The sequence below is a fragment of the Crotalus tigris genome, unplaced genomic scaffold, assembly GCF_016545835.1.
Source record: "Crotalus tigris isolate CLP2741 ecotype Arizona unplaced genomic scaffold, ASM1654583v1 scf7180000023829.5930981, whole genome shotgun sequence".
NCBI lineage: Eukaryota > Metazoa > Chordata > Lepidosauria > Squamata > Viperidae > Crotalus > Crotalus tigris.
In genome coordinates this window covers 3,421,618-3,437,118 of record NW_024100213.1, presented here as the reverse complement: position 1 = coordinate 3,437,118, position 15,501 = coordinate 3,421,618, and the positions used below count along the sequence as shown (strand labels likewise).

The following is a 15,501-nucleotide window of genomic DNA, read 5'->3' as shown; positions in this document are numbered from 1 at the left end:
ACCATTAAAAAAGGGTGGGCTGGGTCTTCCAAACGTTAGAAATTATTGGTTAGCTAATCAATTAAGGGTGGTCCCAGATATTATAGTAGTAAATAAGAGATTTGTTATGGAGCAATATAGAGTTGAAGGAATTAAGGGAAATAGGTGATCCTATAGAAACATATTGGTTTAAAAAGGATATTAAAAATTGTTAAGAGGATTCAAAATCTCTTTTTAAAAAATGTGATAGAATTATGGAATAAATGGAGATATCAGTTAATGCCAGGAATTTCTCCTTTAACACCGGTGGTAGAAATGGAGAAATTCCCTAAGATTGAATTGAAAGAATGGATTAGTAAATTTAAAAAAACAACACCAGATATATAAATGGGAAGACTGGAAGAACAAGATAAAGAATATAATACAATTAAAGAATGTTTTATTAGATGCTAAATTAAAATGGTTGAATTTAATACAATTAGAGAAATGGATAAAAATGGATGAAAAATTCAAGGTGAAAGATATACAGTTAACAAAATTTGAAATGATTATAAAAGAAAGTGAGGAAAATGAAGAATATATAGGTAAAGGAAGAATTGGGAAAATATACAGAATATTAACTGAAGTAGAAGATCAGGAAAAGGTTTAAAATTAATCTGGGAAACAGATTTAGGAGAAATAAACAATAAAGATTGGAAAAATATTTGGAACAGAAGAGTATATAAGTATATGTCAGTTAGAGTTAAGGAAAATGGATATAAAGTGATATGGAGGTGGTACCTAACACCAGGTAAATTAAATCAAATAGATGTTAAATATACAAATATTTGCTGGAAGTGCGAGAAAGAGATTGGAACATATAAACATATGTGGGGGGTTGTGATAGCGCACAAAAGATATGGGACATGGTGTTTAGGGAAATTAGAGAACTTTTGAAGGTAAATTTAGATACATCACCGAGGATTGCATTACTGTCACTGGAGAAAAATAAGATATAAATGAAGAAAAAAAAGGAATTGATTGTAAATTTGATAATGGCAGCTAGATTAGAGATGGCTAAATATTGGAGATGGAATTGGGTTATTCAAAGAAATGACTGGTATAATGAAATATGGAATATGGCAATAAATGATAAATTAACAACAGAAATTAAATTTTAAAAAGGGATGATTAAAGTAAATAATTATAATGAAATATGGGATGATTTTATAAAAACAGTCTTGGTGGAAGGCAAAGGGAATAAACCTGCTCAAGAATATATGCTGATTTGGAGGGGATAAGGGCACAATTGAAATATATTGTATATTGTTATATGAGAAGAAATATAGGTAATAAAAATGGTCTCTGGGGGTGAGTGGGTGCACTGTAGTATTTTTATTTTTTATACTGTTTTTATTTTATGCATTATGTTTGTATTATTTATATTTGAATAAAATAAAAATTAAAATTAAAAAAATAATAATAAACTGGCTCTAAGGCAATATTAAAAGGATTCCTCAGGCCAAACTCTACAATTGTGCTCTTTATTGGGGTGACGGGGGAGGGGGGAAATTGAGAAATGTAAATATTGAGTTTTCCAAGTGACAAGTCACAAGCTACTATATGTCCGAGTGTTCACATGTTTACATCAACATAACTGCCAATCTAATAAATCAACTTGGGTGTATTGTGTGTATGTGTGTGTATGTGTGTGTATGTGTATGTGTGTGTACACACACACACACACAAATACATGTATATGTGTACATGTACACAGACACAGACACATATATACATATAAACATACATAGATGGTATATATTTATCATAATTCAAGGCAGCTTGTAGTGGCACTTGTGAAGTATATATAGAAAAATGAGTATCTTGATCAATTTACTCAGGAAATAACTATCAACATACGTCATAGATATCAGTTTAAATAGGATGGCTTCCTTAGAACAGTCTGGCAATTGAATCTTAATGGGAGTTATAAACTCTGACTTAATTTATAGAACTCCAATCCTAGGCTATGCACCATGATTTTTAACTATGGCTGGTAGAACAGGACATCATGGCCTAATCAGCACATAAAGTAGGCCAGTGTTTCTCAACCTTGGATATTTGAAGGCTGGAGAATAGCTAGGGATTCTGTGAGTTGAAGTCTACACAACTTCAAGTTGCTAAAATTGAGAAACACTGCATTAGGCCAGGTTATGGATTCACACATAACCTTAAGTTGAAGACAAACAATCTGAATGCAATGAGTAAATCCAGCCTAAATTAACTTGTCAGTGCAATCCTGAGCATGTTTACTTAGAAACCCCCATAGGCCAGAAAACAGAGTGTACAGTTGGTGCTTAAACCCACAGGGTAGATTAATCAGAACTCCAGTTTCATTAAGTACAAGATTTTTGATAAATGATTAAATGGAGAAGATTGCAAAACAACTTAAATGGCTGCAGACTGAAAGCCAGGTAGATTTTTTTTTTTAAAAAAAGCAAGACAATCATAGGGAATGGTACCAAATTACTCATATAGTGAAAAATGAATTGACTTTGCAGAAAATGGTTGAAAGGTCAAGTAGAAAATTTGATATGGAAAAAGCTCATTTCAACAAATTTCTAAATGAAATGTCCATGATGAATCATTCATCTGTATCTTGTGCTTTGTCAGTTGTTTACATGTTTGTGATTCAAGTGGAGAATTCCCTCCCTTTCTCCTCCCATTCCCTCAAAGGGTACTAGCTGATTCTATTTGAAGAGGTAAGAAGAACCAGTAGGGCTATGTGCTATGTCACGGGTCTCCAACCCCTGGTATATGGACCAGCACTGGACTGTGGCATGCCAGAAACCAGTCTGCGCAAACAAGCAAAGCCCCATCTGCGGGATGCCGGCAGTACAGGAAACCACACCCCCTCCGGTCCGTCGAAAAACCTCTCTCCACAGAACTAATGCTCAAAAGGTTGGGGACCTCTTTGCTATGTGATAAAATCCTGGGCAATAAAACAGGAGCAATCAATGAATTGCAATTTCAGTTTGAACATCCTGGGGCACACAAATTGGCATATGCCGCAGAATAATTTCTGAATACTTAAACCTCTGGTTAATACATTTTAAAAAAAAACCAGACAAACCTTCCTCCCTTCTTCCTATATGCATGTGTTTGGGTGTGCAATTCTTTAAAATTTTACTTATTCCATTGTATACATGACAAATTAAACCTTTCTGCTCCCCCATGCCCCTTTTTTTGAGGACTTGGTCCTAGTTCACTGTTTGCAGTATATATTGCACTTTGTTTCACAGCCAAACTTTTAACTTCTTTTCGTGGTGAGCAGCTGGTCTGCCTTGCCCTCTCTTGGCTGGGGAAAGGCTTCTTGTGCTCCTTGTGCCACTTCAGAAGATGGCATGGGGAGAGGGCAGAGAGCCCACATGCCTCTTGCTTTTGAGTTCCTTTCCCATTCAGTTACATTAAGGCCTCCTAAATACTTTAGCTAGACTGTGGTGACTCTCATGACAAGCTCTCTGTTTGTGCTAGAATGGCTTCTCTGTTCGTTGGGCCTCAGATGGCTGAGTATATGCAAGATGGTATAAGCACAGTGATGATCAGACAAAGTACCCGTGGCATGACCAGCTCCTCGGGCAACACTGTCTCCTACAGCAGAGTTGCTGGCTGCGCCATTAGTGGAGGATGAATGGTTGATCTGAGAGGAGGTTCGCTGATTGCTCCTAGACCCTGATTTTTGATCCTCCAAATCCTTTGTTTTGTCATAATTCAGAACTTTCCACTGTTGATTGACTGCTTGCCACCTTTTAAAAATCCGGTAAACCGAGGGTCCTTCATGTATTATGAGACCTGCAGGATAAAGTGTATATGGGTTAGTAAAGAAAGACAAAGGAAGAAAGCTCATAATCTACTGCATTTCTCACTGGCTGTTTTTTTTCCAGCATGCACCGCCTGGGACAGCCTTACACCAGCCTGGGCACCCTATAGATGTATAGATTTTAATTCCACAAATTCTTAGCAATAGCTTTTCTGGATGAAGCCCAAAATCTGAGAAGGTATTGAAATTAAGTTGTGCTTTGGAGTTTCTCGGAGCATAAATCTTCCAGTGTCATTATTCGATCAGGTCTGTGGCATAAGTGCTTCCCAAAGGAAGATTCCTAATGCTCATAATCAAAAGGCATTCAGCAGGGGAAAAAAATGCATGGTTCTCTGGGGAAAAGGAACAAGAAGGAATGGATGTGGGAAAATGCAGTAGGGTTACATATAGTAGACAATATCATCTTTCTTCTATATAATTTTATGAATGAGGTACAGTGATTTCCAGTGCTTCCTTGCCTGGAAGCAATCAAAGTCTTAATTCTTTGTATAATATAGTGAAAGCATATTGAAGAACCTTGAAAGCATATTAATTGCCTAATTGCCCTACTACATCAGATAAAATTCCCTCTAGATCATCATTTTTTTTTCTACAAGCTTCATCCAACCAAATACCTCCTGGCATTCTAAGAAAGGCATTTGTTCTCCAACATTCAGTATTCAGAAGAACAATGTTTCTACATAAAGGAAGCCCTTTATATTAAATTCAGCCATCATTTTTTGCAGCTATAATGGTAATTCCAAAAGAAATGTGGGCCAAGAGAAGGACATACTTGCTCCAATTTGCTCTTACCCTTCACCAAGTTACAGATATACAGCTTTTGTTGGCTTTCTTCAGGAAAATATATGGGTCACAAGCCTTAAAGGCTTAAATAGAGTCTCAATCCGTAGTCCATATGTGAGTATATAGTGTATAAAATAAGTCTTTTCAGAAAAACTTTTCTAGATCTTATTACTATTTTATTACCCAGCTCTTTTTTAAACAGTTGGTCATGAAACACTACATTGCTCCATAACTATATACTGGGAAAGTGGTAAAAAGTGCAACATGATATCATAATCCAAGCTCCATGACATACATACTCATAGGATGCAAGTCTAAAGAGTTGGTGTTTGTGATGACAGGCCACACATTTTATCACATTTTAGCTGTCTTGGTTTATAGGGAATGTGCTTGGGTAAAATGGAAATAAAGGCTTAACTAGCCTGAACTAGAACTGGGAGAGAAGGTTAAGAAAGAAGAGATAAAAATTATAATTTGACAGAGTAAATATACTCAACAGATCCTCTTAATAAATGAGAGGCTGAATATAACAACTCTCTGCACATATCTAAAGTACTAAGCTAATGAGAAATAACTAATAGGGGAGGTCAGGAAGTGATCTCAATATAAAAATTATCTTACACTGCAGAGATGGTAATGAGATTTTACATTATATTTATAAATCTCCAGCATAAACTGAGAAGAGATTATACCACTTCTGACCAAATAAACTTGATTTTGCATGTGGTCAATTTAGAGAGTTTAGATATTAATCACTGGAATAGTGCCTTCCTCCAAAAATATTTTTTTTTCTCAGAGTCGATTTTGATTTCATCCTCTTTAGTTTGAACAAATTTCCATGTTGTTACATCTACGCTCTTAACTTCAATCTCTTTCCTTTTGGAATAAAGGAGATTATATAACTAACAGACAGCATTGTGCTTTCTGCATATGTAGAAACAATAGTAAATTTCTTTCCAAACTCAAGGTCTGTAAATAACCTAAAACAGTACATAACCAAATATGTCTAAAGCTTAATTTTGTGTACCTACCCAAACAGCAACCCTCAAGATGCGCTGGACTTACTACCAAGGTGTGGAGAGTTACGGTCCTTATTTTTCTGGTGCTGAATATTTCCATATCAAAAAGCAGGAAACTCTATGATCTATAAACAAAATTTGCTGATAACTAAGAGACTAACTGAACTAGTGGCAGGCAGCATACAAAGGAATAGCAGCAATAGTCATCCTAAGAAGTAATAACCTTAATTCCTTTCGGTATGCAACTACCAAAACTTTATAACTAACATCACCTTAACTCCTTTCACAATACAGAACTTCAGGATGCTGTGGCTGCACCTGCTATGTGCTGCTCCTATACTTTAAACTTAATCTCCTAATTCCAGTACACAGCTGGTTATGCACTTCATTTTATGTGCAAACAATTCAAAACACTTTCAGACATGCACAGTGGCAGAGCTTGAACAAAACAGAGAATTTCTTAGCTGTTTTGGATTCTTAAAGGTTATAAAGCAGTGCCTGCTCTGAATGGTCACTCAATTTATGCAAACTGCATATCTACAGAGAAGGCGATTCTGCAAGAGGCAAATGCACTACTTCAATAGGAATGAAGATGTAGGTTTTCAGCAGAAATGTTTCCATTAAGAGAAACAACATAGCAATTGCTAAATACACCAGGCATTGTGCATTCGAGATAAGGAATATAAGCTATAATTCACAAAAACCTGTGCTGTCATCTATCCATTTCCCATTCCGCTGAATAGATCCAATATGTATGCATTTTAGCAAATCAGTTGTTCCCAGAATTCAAAAATTCATTTCAGGAGCCAAATATTGATACTGAGGCAAGATTCTACCTTCAAAATTAATGACAGCATTCCTACAGATCACATAAATGTTTGACAGGAAATTGTGAACTCAATTATTTAAATCCAAATACACATTCTTAAGAATCTGTTTCAGCAGATTATGGGTTAGATATTGAAAGTTCAATTTATTTTATTCCTAAAGCTTATCACAAATATTTTAAATTTGTTTCTTTGTTTGTTTCATCTTCTAAACAAGCGTATATGAATTCCATGCAATTTATAATACAGCATTGATGAATGGGTTAGTATATGAACTAAGCGCCCTTTTCTTCAGATAAATTAATTTTCAAAATATTTACTAAAAGTGCAAAACATAACTTTCTTCTACTTTGCCAGGATCCAGATTACTTATTGATTTTCTAGCACTCAGCTCAGGAAGCTATAAAATTAAAAAGGAACAAGCAATGAACTCAGTGGAAATAATAATGCCAATCTATTTGCATTGTAAAAGATGAGGATTTAGTAGGGACATTTATCAGTTTAACAGTCATCAGCAAGGAGTTCCAGGATTTTCATCAAAATAAGCAGCTTTAGCAAAAAAAAAAAAAAAAAAAAAGGCTCACGTTTCACCAAATAACTGTGGCTTTTAATACTGAAACTATGTCCAGGTTTTTTTGTTCCACTTTTTGCTTCAGTTATGGATATCCATCTCTACTTTTATCATCTCTATTATTTCTATCTGTCTGTCCATCTAAAGATTTTGCAGGTGGTCTTTGATTTACAATTATTAATTCAGCAATTGTTTGAAATTATGGTGGTATTGAATGAAGGGACTCATGACCAGTTCTCAAAAATTACAGCTGCTGCAGCTCCCCATCCTACTGTTGTGTGAACAAAATTTGGTCACTTGGCAGCCTACCTGTACTTATAACCACAGGGTTGCTTCCACTCTTACCTCCACCTCCCTCCCTCTTGTCTATGCCCTTTTGGCTCCCTGCACTCTGCAGCCCTTGCCACTCTAGCTGACTTTCACCATTTCTTCCCCGTTTCTGACCAAGCATGCTTGGCATGGTCCTTCATGAGGCAGCTGCTGGCCACATGAGGTTTTCTTTACAAGATTGCACATGGCGGTTTCCTCCTGGGGGAGATGGTCTCACATGGTTTCCTCATGGAGAGCCAGGGCGAGCATGCCTCATCAGCAGTGGGAGCAAGAAGAAGACAAAAGTCAATGGGGACAGTAGGAGTCTTGGAGTGAGTCAAAGACTATCTCTCTATCTCTACTTCCAACCTTATCATCTCTCTATCTCTATCTCTACCTATATCTTTACCTACTGGTATATCTCTGTCCTATCATCTATCTCCCTACCCATATAACTTCAAGTTAACTCTCAGATGACCATAGGAAGGGGCAACTGTAGGGAAGTGATTCACCATTGTTTTGGATATTATTTAACTTCCTACATTAAATTATAGCTCCAGGGTGTCAAGGTGGTCTCCTATTGAAGCCCAAAACAGGTTTGACTCTGTGAAAGTCATTCCAGTTGCCCAGCTAAATCCAACAGGCACCTACGTCTGGGAGTAGCAGTACAGCAGCAATATAGGAAATGCTGGAAATGGGTGATCATTTCAATGAGAACTGTAAAGAAATCATTTCATATTGCACAGGGGAAGGCAATAGTGAAACATCCCTGCATTTTATCAAGAAAAGCACATGGTTAGCAATATAAAGTGATTGATGACATAGTGACTGATTATGAGTTGCTGAGGTTGAATGGCAGTCAATATGCTACTGAGGAAGAGCTGAAGATCTTTTGGAGTAGTTATCAATATTGCCATGCAGGAAAAGAATATCTAGAGAAAGAATTACAGTGAGAATATGGAACAGAAAAGCATTGGAAAGCTCAACCCAGAAAAAAGCTGAAAAGAATTGACTATATAGTACATTAACATCTTAGGCATCAGTGAATTTGAATGGATTGAAATTGCACACTTTCTGTCAGACGATCACAGGGTTTATTAGTCAGGATATGAAAAATAAAGAAGAAATTGCATTACTTTCATAATCAGGAAAGATATGGCAAATACAGTATTTGGGTACTATGCTGACTAATAAACTTTGTGGACAACCTCTTAAAATGACAGTTATTCAAGTTAATGTTCCAGTCACTAATGCAGGAGAAGAGTTAGTTGATGAGTTTATAAGAGATTTAAACTGAAATTGATAGAACATGCAAGCAAGATATGCTGCTTATGACTGAAAACTGGAATGTCAATGTAGGAATTACTTTTGGTCCCTTCAAGTCAGTTTTGTCTCCTGTGAACTGACTGGACCAATCCCTGCAGTTTCCTTGGCAAAATTTCAGAAGTGGTTTGCTCTTGTCTGCATCCTAGGGCTGAGAAAGAGTGAGTGGCCCAAGGTTCCCTCACTGGCTTTGTGCCTAAGGCAGGACTAGAACTCACAGTCTCCTGGTTTCTAGCCTGAACCTTAACCACTACACCAAGTATCGAGAGAGCATACTAATTATATTATTGGTAAAAGGAGGTGGAAGAGCTCAACTACAACAACAAAGATGTGGTCAGAGACCCATTGTGCTACAGATCATGAACTCCTCATGTGAAAGTTTCAAAAGAAGGAGGAGGAGGAGGAGGAGGAGGAGGAGGAGGAGGAGGAGGAGGAGGAGGAAGAGAAAGCCTGTCAATTTCCAAGATAAATACTGAACCGTATCTTCTGAACCAAGATAAGATCTACAATTTTCAAGGAGAGCATCCTGAATTTCATTGATAGGGAACCAGAGCAACTGTGGAATGAAATCAAAAAGGTATAGTTAACAATTAATGTGAAATGTCTCAAGAAACAGAAGAAAGCAAACTGTCTATCAGAATTGATGATGAAAATTGCCAAGAAGAAAAGAGAAGCCCAAACCAAAAAAGACAAAGATCTAATGAAGGAACTTAACAAGGAATTTTAGAGATTGGTTAGATGAGAAGCAGTATTAGGACAACATCTATAAAGACATTGCAGGTGAAAACAGACATGGAGAACATGAAAAGTTTTCAAAAAAGATTTCCAACTTTCACAGGCAAGCAATGGTTAGGATCATCCAACATAGATTTGAGCCCTGCATGGAAAGAATACAAAAAAGAAAAAAGAAAATTTGTATGTGTCTCACTGATTAGAGAAAGGACTTGGCACCAATCTCATTAATTTATACACTATGCTTAGGAAAATGGGAATCCCAGAACATTGCACTGTTCTTGTGTGAAACCTATATATAGGACAGGAGGTGACAGTCTGGATAGAACTTGATGAAACCAGTTGGCTCCAAATTAGCATAGGGTAATTATTTCCCCTTATTTATCCAACCTATATGCTAAATATATATTAAAGGAAACTGGATTGGAAGAAAATGAGTGTGGTTTTAAAATTGTAGGAAGAAACATCAATAAGCTGCACTATTCTGATGAGACTACCCTGATAATGAAATGCAAAGGATCTGCAAGCCCTACTACTGGAAGTCAAAGATTACAGTGAAAAAATGGAACTAAAATTAAATATACAGAGATCAAACTAATGACAGCAGGTAGAATAACTGCCTTAGAATTGACAGTGAAGACAATGAAGTGCTGGACAGCTTCCGCCTTTTAGGATCGGTCATCAACAATAAAGAAACAAGCAGTTAAGAAATAGGCCACAGACTACCACTTGTTAGCGCAGCCACGAAGGCCTTGGAAGTGATATACAAATGCTATGATATTTCTATACCTACAAAAATCAGACTCACACAAGCCACAGCATTCCTTGTGACAGCCTTTGGAAGCAAAAGTTGGACTTTAAAGAAGCAGAATAGAAAAAAAATATTGAAATCTTTGAATACTAATACTTTGAATATGCGAGAATACTAAGAACAGCCAAGAAAACAAATTAATGGATTGTTGAACAATTAACCCAGAGTTCTCACTGGAGGGATAGAGGCATGGTGGTTTATTGATTTAATGATACTGGAGATGGTCACTGCCCCAGCGGTTCAAATCCTAGCACTGCATGTCGGCATGTAGCTTCTGTCCACCCAACAGTTTGAAAGCATGTTCTATGTAAGTAGATAAATAGATACCACTTCAGCGGGAGATGAGCTGGTGTTCTGTGAAGGTAGTTAGATTCCTGTTGGCTTTGAACCTTCCTGGTTGAGGCAGCTCTGAGAAAGGAGGGGTCTTGAATGACACTACAGGAAGAGTCAGTTCTCTTTCTTTCTGGTGCAAAGCCAGCTCGCACTCCTATGGTGATCTAGAGAAGTGTGCGAGCATGTCCTATAACAGAGCTGGTAACTTGACAGTCAAACTACTACTCTGCAATAACATTGTGGTCTCCTAGATAATGTAAGAATAACGCCATGTGCTTTATTAGGTGGCGCAGCAGTTAGAGTGCAGTACTGCAGGCCACTTTAGCTGACTGTGTTCAGCAGGTCAGTGATTCAAATCTCACTGGCTCAAGGTTGACTCAGCCTTCCATCCTTCCGGGGTAGGTAAAATGAGGACCCAGATTGTTGGGGGCAATGTAAATATAGATAGTGCTTGCACTTAAAGCGGTATATAAGTCTCATAAATAAATAAATAAACAACAAGAACAAACAATAAACAACAAACAACTAGAGGCATAAATGACCAGGTTCAATTATCCTACTCTGGGCACATTATGCAAAGATCGAGTTGTCTTGAAAAGTCTCTAAAGCTGGAAAGGGGAAACAAAAAAGAAGAAGAGGGCAAGCAAGGTGAATGGACTTAGTTACAGTGGTGATAACTGCACTGTTGGGAGACCTGAAGGAACAGGCTAAGGATAGACTGCATGGAGAAAATCTATCTACATAATAAAAAGGAGTTGATGGAACCTAATCAATAAATAATCAATCAATATGCCAGACTGGAACAAGATGAGCATAGTTTTAAAATTTGAGAAAGAATAATCAATAGCCCGTGCTATGCTAGTGACAGTATTCTGTTAACTGAAAATGCAAATAATCTCCTAGATCATGGGGGTCAAACCTGCCACGTCACGTATGTTGCGACACATCACGACTTTTTTTGCATTGCCGGAGCTGGGGTGGGTGCGGCCTCTGCATGATGCAACCAGCCCGCGGGCTGGCAGTTTGACACCCCTGTCCTAGATGCATTTAGATGATTGCATTTAAATGCACACTCTAATAATGAAAAGGGAAACACAGTGAGCAAAGTGGAACTATTATTAAATATAAAGAAGACAAATGCTAACAGGTATAACAACCAGCCTTAGAAATGGCAATGAAGATACTGAAGCTGCTGGGTAGCTTCTGTCTTTTAGATCAACTGTCATCAGTAACCAAGAAACCATGAGAGCCACTTTTGGCCCCAACTTAGAAAGCGGGAGACTGAGTTCAAGTCCTGCCTTAGCCATGAAAGCCAATTGGGTGATTTGGGGCCAGTCACTCTCTCTCAGCCCAACCCACCTCACAGGGCTGTTATTGTGGGGGAAATAGGAGGAGGAAGGTGTGTTGGATATGTTCGCTGCCCTGAGTTATTTGTAAAAATATAATATAAATAAAAATATAAATGCAAAATATAAAAAATATAAATAAAGTAAAATAAAAATAAACCAGCAGTCTACCACCCTACTACTTAGTAGAGTAACTTTGGAAAAGATATTAAGATGCTGCAAAGTGTTTATACCTCCAAGGATCAGAACTGTGCAGGCAGTGGTTTTCATTGTGACAGTCTGAATTAAAGCTGAAGAAGCAGGATAGAAAAGGTATTGACATTTTTGAACTTTGGTGTTGGAGGAGACTCGGTGGGAATACCATCCATAGGCAAGAAAACCAGCAAATTAATCATAGAAGAAATCAATTCAGAGTTCTCACTTGAGGTGCTGTACAAATGATCAGGCTTGAATTGCTATATTTTGGGCACATTATCTAGCTCTTTTGAGACACCTACAATGCTGGGAAAGATGAAAAGAAAGGAAAGAATCAGATGACCAGCAGCAAGGTGGATGGACTCACTCAATTACTAAAGTGATGAGTTCACCATTAGAAGACCTGAAGCACCAAGTTGAAGACAAATGATCTTGTAGGATCCAATCTGGATCGGTCACTGGGATCAGAAGTTTGGTCTTCCAAGCTTTTGGATTTGTGCTGGAGCCCATCCCCATTGGATCCTCTAACATTATCCTGGGATATGTATATTTGCCTTCATTTGTGACAAATGATCTTGGGGAAGATTTAGGTACGTGATCAACAGTGACATGATGCCATATAATCAATCAGTCAGTCAGTCAATCAGTCAGTCAGTCAGTCAGTCAAACAATTAATCAGTAATCTAAACCATTATATTGTTTCTGTGCCAAATATAGGAACCCTCATATTATTTCCATATAATAATTGTTTATGTCTGTGTATTCATTACCGAATTTTGCAGGATTTTTAAAATATTTCTTTATTTACCTAGTTATTTACTGAGCTTATAGGCCACTTCAATCACTAATGAGTTTGAGCTGCATACTTCCCACCACCTGTAATGAGGTTAAAAATATAAATGTATAAAATAAAAATCAAAGCATATCAAAAGCAAATAAGCACAGGAGAATCATTGAATATCTGAAGGTAAAATTCAGGGGGACCAACATTACAATGACCCAACCTTCAAAGCTGGCAGAAATAACCAAGTTTTAATCCCACAAAAAAAGCTGAAATATTATACATAGAAATTGGCAGGAGAAACCTGACGATGGAATTCATGTTCACAATTCAAATATCAAATGCAAAGCATCACTCAACAGAACTCACCATCAGAGAAATTCTGAAAAGGTGGTAATGTTGAGCTGGTATTTTATACACTGATGGGAAGAATTCAACAGAAGATCATGAAAGGTCACCAATATGAACATCAATTGCACATAAAGCTATTGAAGCCAATATGCTAACGGCTTTTCTGTTGGATGCAGGTTATTCAAATATTTAGCTGGACTTCAGGAAAGCTGGATTTTTTTTAAAACAAATGAACGTTTTTAACAGTAAAACTGATTTGCTTAAAGTCAGATTGTCCTAATCTTTCCTTAGCTAATTTAGGCCACCTTGTGAACACTTCATTTTACTTGTTCAATTGGCAGATACCACAGACAATACATTCAACGCACATTAGGAAGAGTCCTTTATCATGCTATTTACATATCAGTTATAGAGTTCTCTGCCTTGGAGTGTGTTGATCACCAATTGCTTAGGGGCTCTGGTCTATACAGGATGATTCTATCAATGCTCACTGATCATTATGACTAAGTGCAACCTCCAGGAGAATGCTATTGCCTTCATATCTTTCCCTTGCTCATGAATTTCACAGAGAGATCTTTCACAGTGAAAAATGGGATGCTGGATTAGATGATTCAGCCCAACTCTTTTTATTTTCTTGGAAGCATTTCTATATTTGTCAGATTGATTGTTCCTTTAAAATGGAAGGCTACTTCCTAATATTAAACTAGAATAACATTTCTTAGAGAACATACTCATTCTTGGCTGACAGTGAATTGAGAAAATACATAAATACGTCAGTATGGACACATAGGAAGTTACATCGGTAGTGATATTTTGACTAAGAGATAATATGGCCAAATTTGAGAAATTATGTAATGAAGTTTTAAACTTTGGTTGGTATGCAGTGGATGCCGTCTTATTTTTGGCTCAAAGACATTATAACTTGATTCCTATTATTCCTCTGTTACAAAATGTATGTTTGTATATTTGTCAGATTGATTGTTCCTTTAAAATGGAAAGCTACTTCCTAATATTAAACTAGAATAACATTTCTTAGAGAACGTACTCGTTCTTGGCTGACAGTGAATTGAGAAAATACATAAATACGTCAGTATGAACACACAGGAAGTTACATCGATAGTGATATTTTGACTAAGAGATAATATGGCCAAATTTGAGAAATTATGTAATGAAGTTTTAAACTTTGGTTGGTATGCAGGGGATGCCATCTTATTTTTGGCTAAGACCAAATTTGGCTCAAAGACATTACAACTTGATTCCTATTATTCCTCTGTTACAAAATGTATGTTTGTATGGTCAGTTCCTTCCACCTGCTGTTGAATTCTTCTAAATTAAGGAACTAATAGAAAAATAATTTAAAACTAATTCAGAAACTGAATTATTTATTGAAAAAAAACCCAATAGCATTCCATTCCTTTAGCTAATTTCTGTTCCACTAATCTGCAACATTGCAAATAAAAATAAATTGGGGATTGCCTGTATCTTTGTATGAATACTCTATTTTTGGGTGAGATACTTTGTGAGCAGAGTTTCAGAAGAGGCAATTCTTCTGAATTCATACCAATCATGCTATTCCCCTTTGAAGTAAGCAGTGTTCTAGTTTCAGTTAAGAAATTAATGGGGTAAAAAAAGAGAGAATGTATAGCTAATCTGGTTCATGCCAATGTAATTCATTAAACTTCTCTATAATTTTCTATTCTTCCTAAATATATTCAACAGAAGAGGAAAACTAAAATCTTAGGATAGAAACAAATATTCAGAACATTCAGTAGAAGAAAAGTTAATAAGAAATAAAAATGGATTGGGGAACAATAACCAGTTTGGTAGATCTAACATGGATAGTTACATAATAAGATTTTATCATATATGCACATCACAATATCATTTATTTATTTATTTTTAAAAACACAATAACTGCATTTGGATTAAATTCAGGGGTAATCTTTTTACTCTGGATGTGGATTTTCTTCTACGTAATTCAAAATGGGACACTTTATTTTAGCATTTGCTTGGGCTGAGTGGCATTGTTTGGGTTTATTTTAATAAAAAGGAATTCAACCCTATCCTGGTGTGATCAGCAGGGTTTAAAGATATTTTTCTATGTTATTTTTTAAAAAAGTGTCCATGGGTATTTTATTATCTTACATCTCAGACCATTTCACCCATATAACACACAAAAGTTAGAGGGGGTCTACACTAAAGTTTTATCACAGCTCTGGACTTTTTAAACAATGCAGACTCACCAGCAAGCACCATTACAACAAAGCCACCATTAATCTTGA

At 36.6% G+C, this 15,501-nt stretch overlaps 1 protein-coding gene across 1 annotated transcript in view; it reads right to left on the bottom strand.

Annotated features, from left to right (window-relative positions):
• Nucleotides 1–1,103: 1,103 nt before the first annotated feature.
• MARCHF4 (membrane associated ring-CH-type finger 4) overlaps nucleotides 1,104–15,501 on the bottom strand; it is a 129,295-nt gene continuing 114,897 nt past the window's right edge. The window contains exon 4 of the mRNA XM_039321880.1: nucleotides 1,104–3,810. Within this exon, the coding sequence (XP_039177814.1) occupies nucleotides 3,449–3,810 (362 nt within the window). The 3' untranslated portion in view covers nucleotides 1,104–3,448. The remainder of the gene's footprint in view (nucleotides 3,811–15,501) is intronic.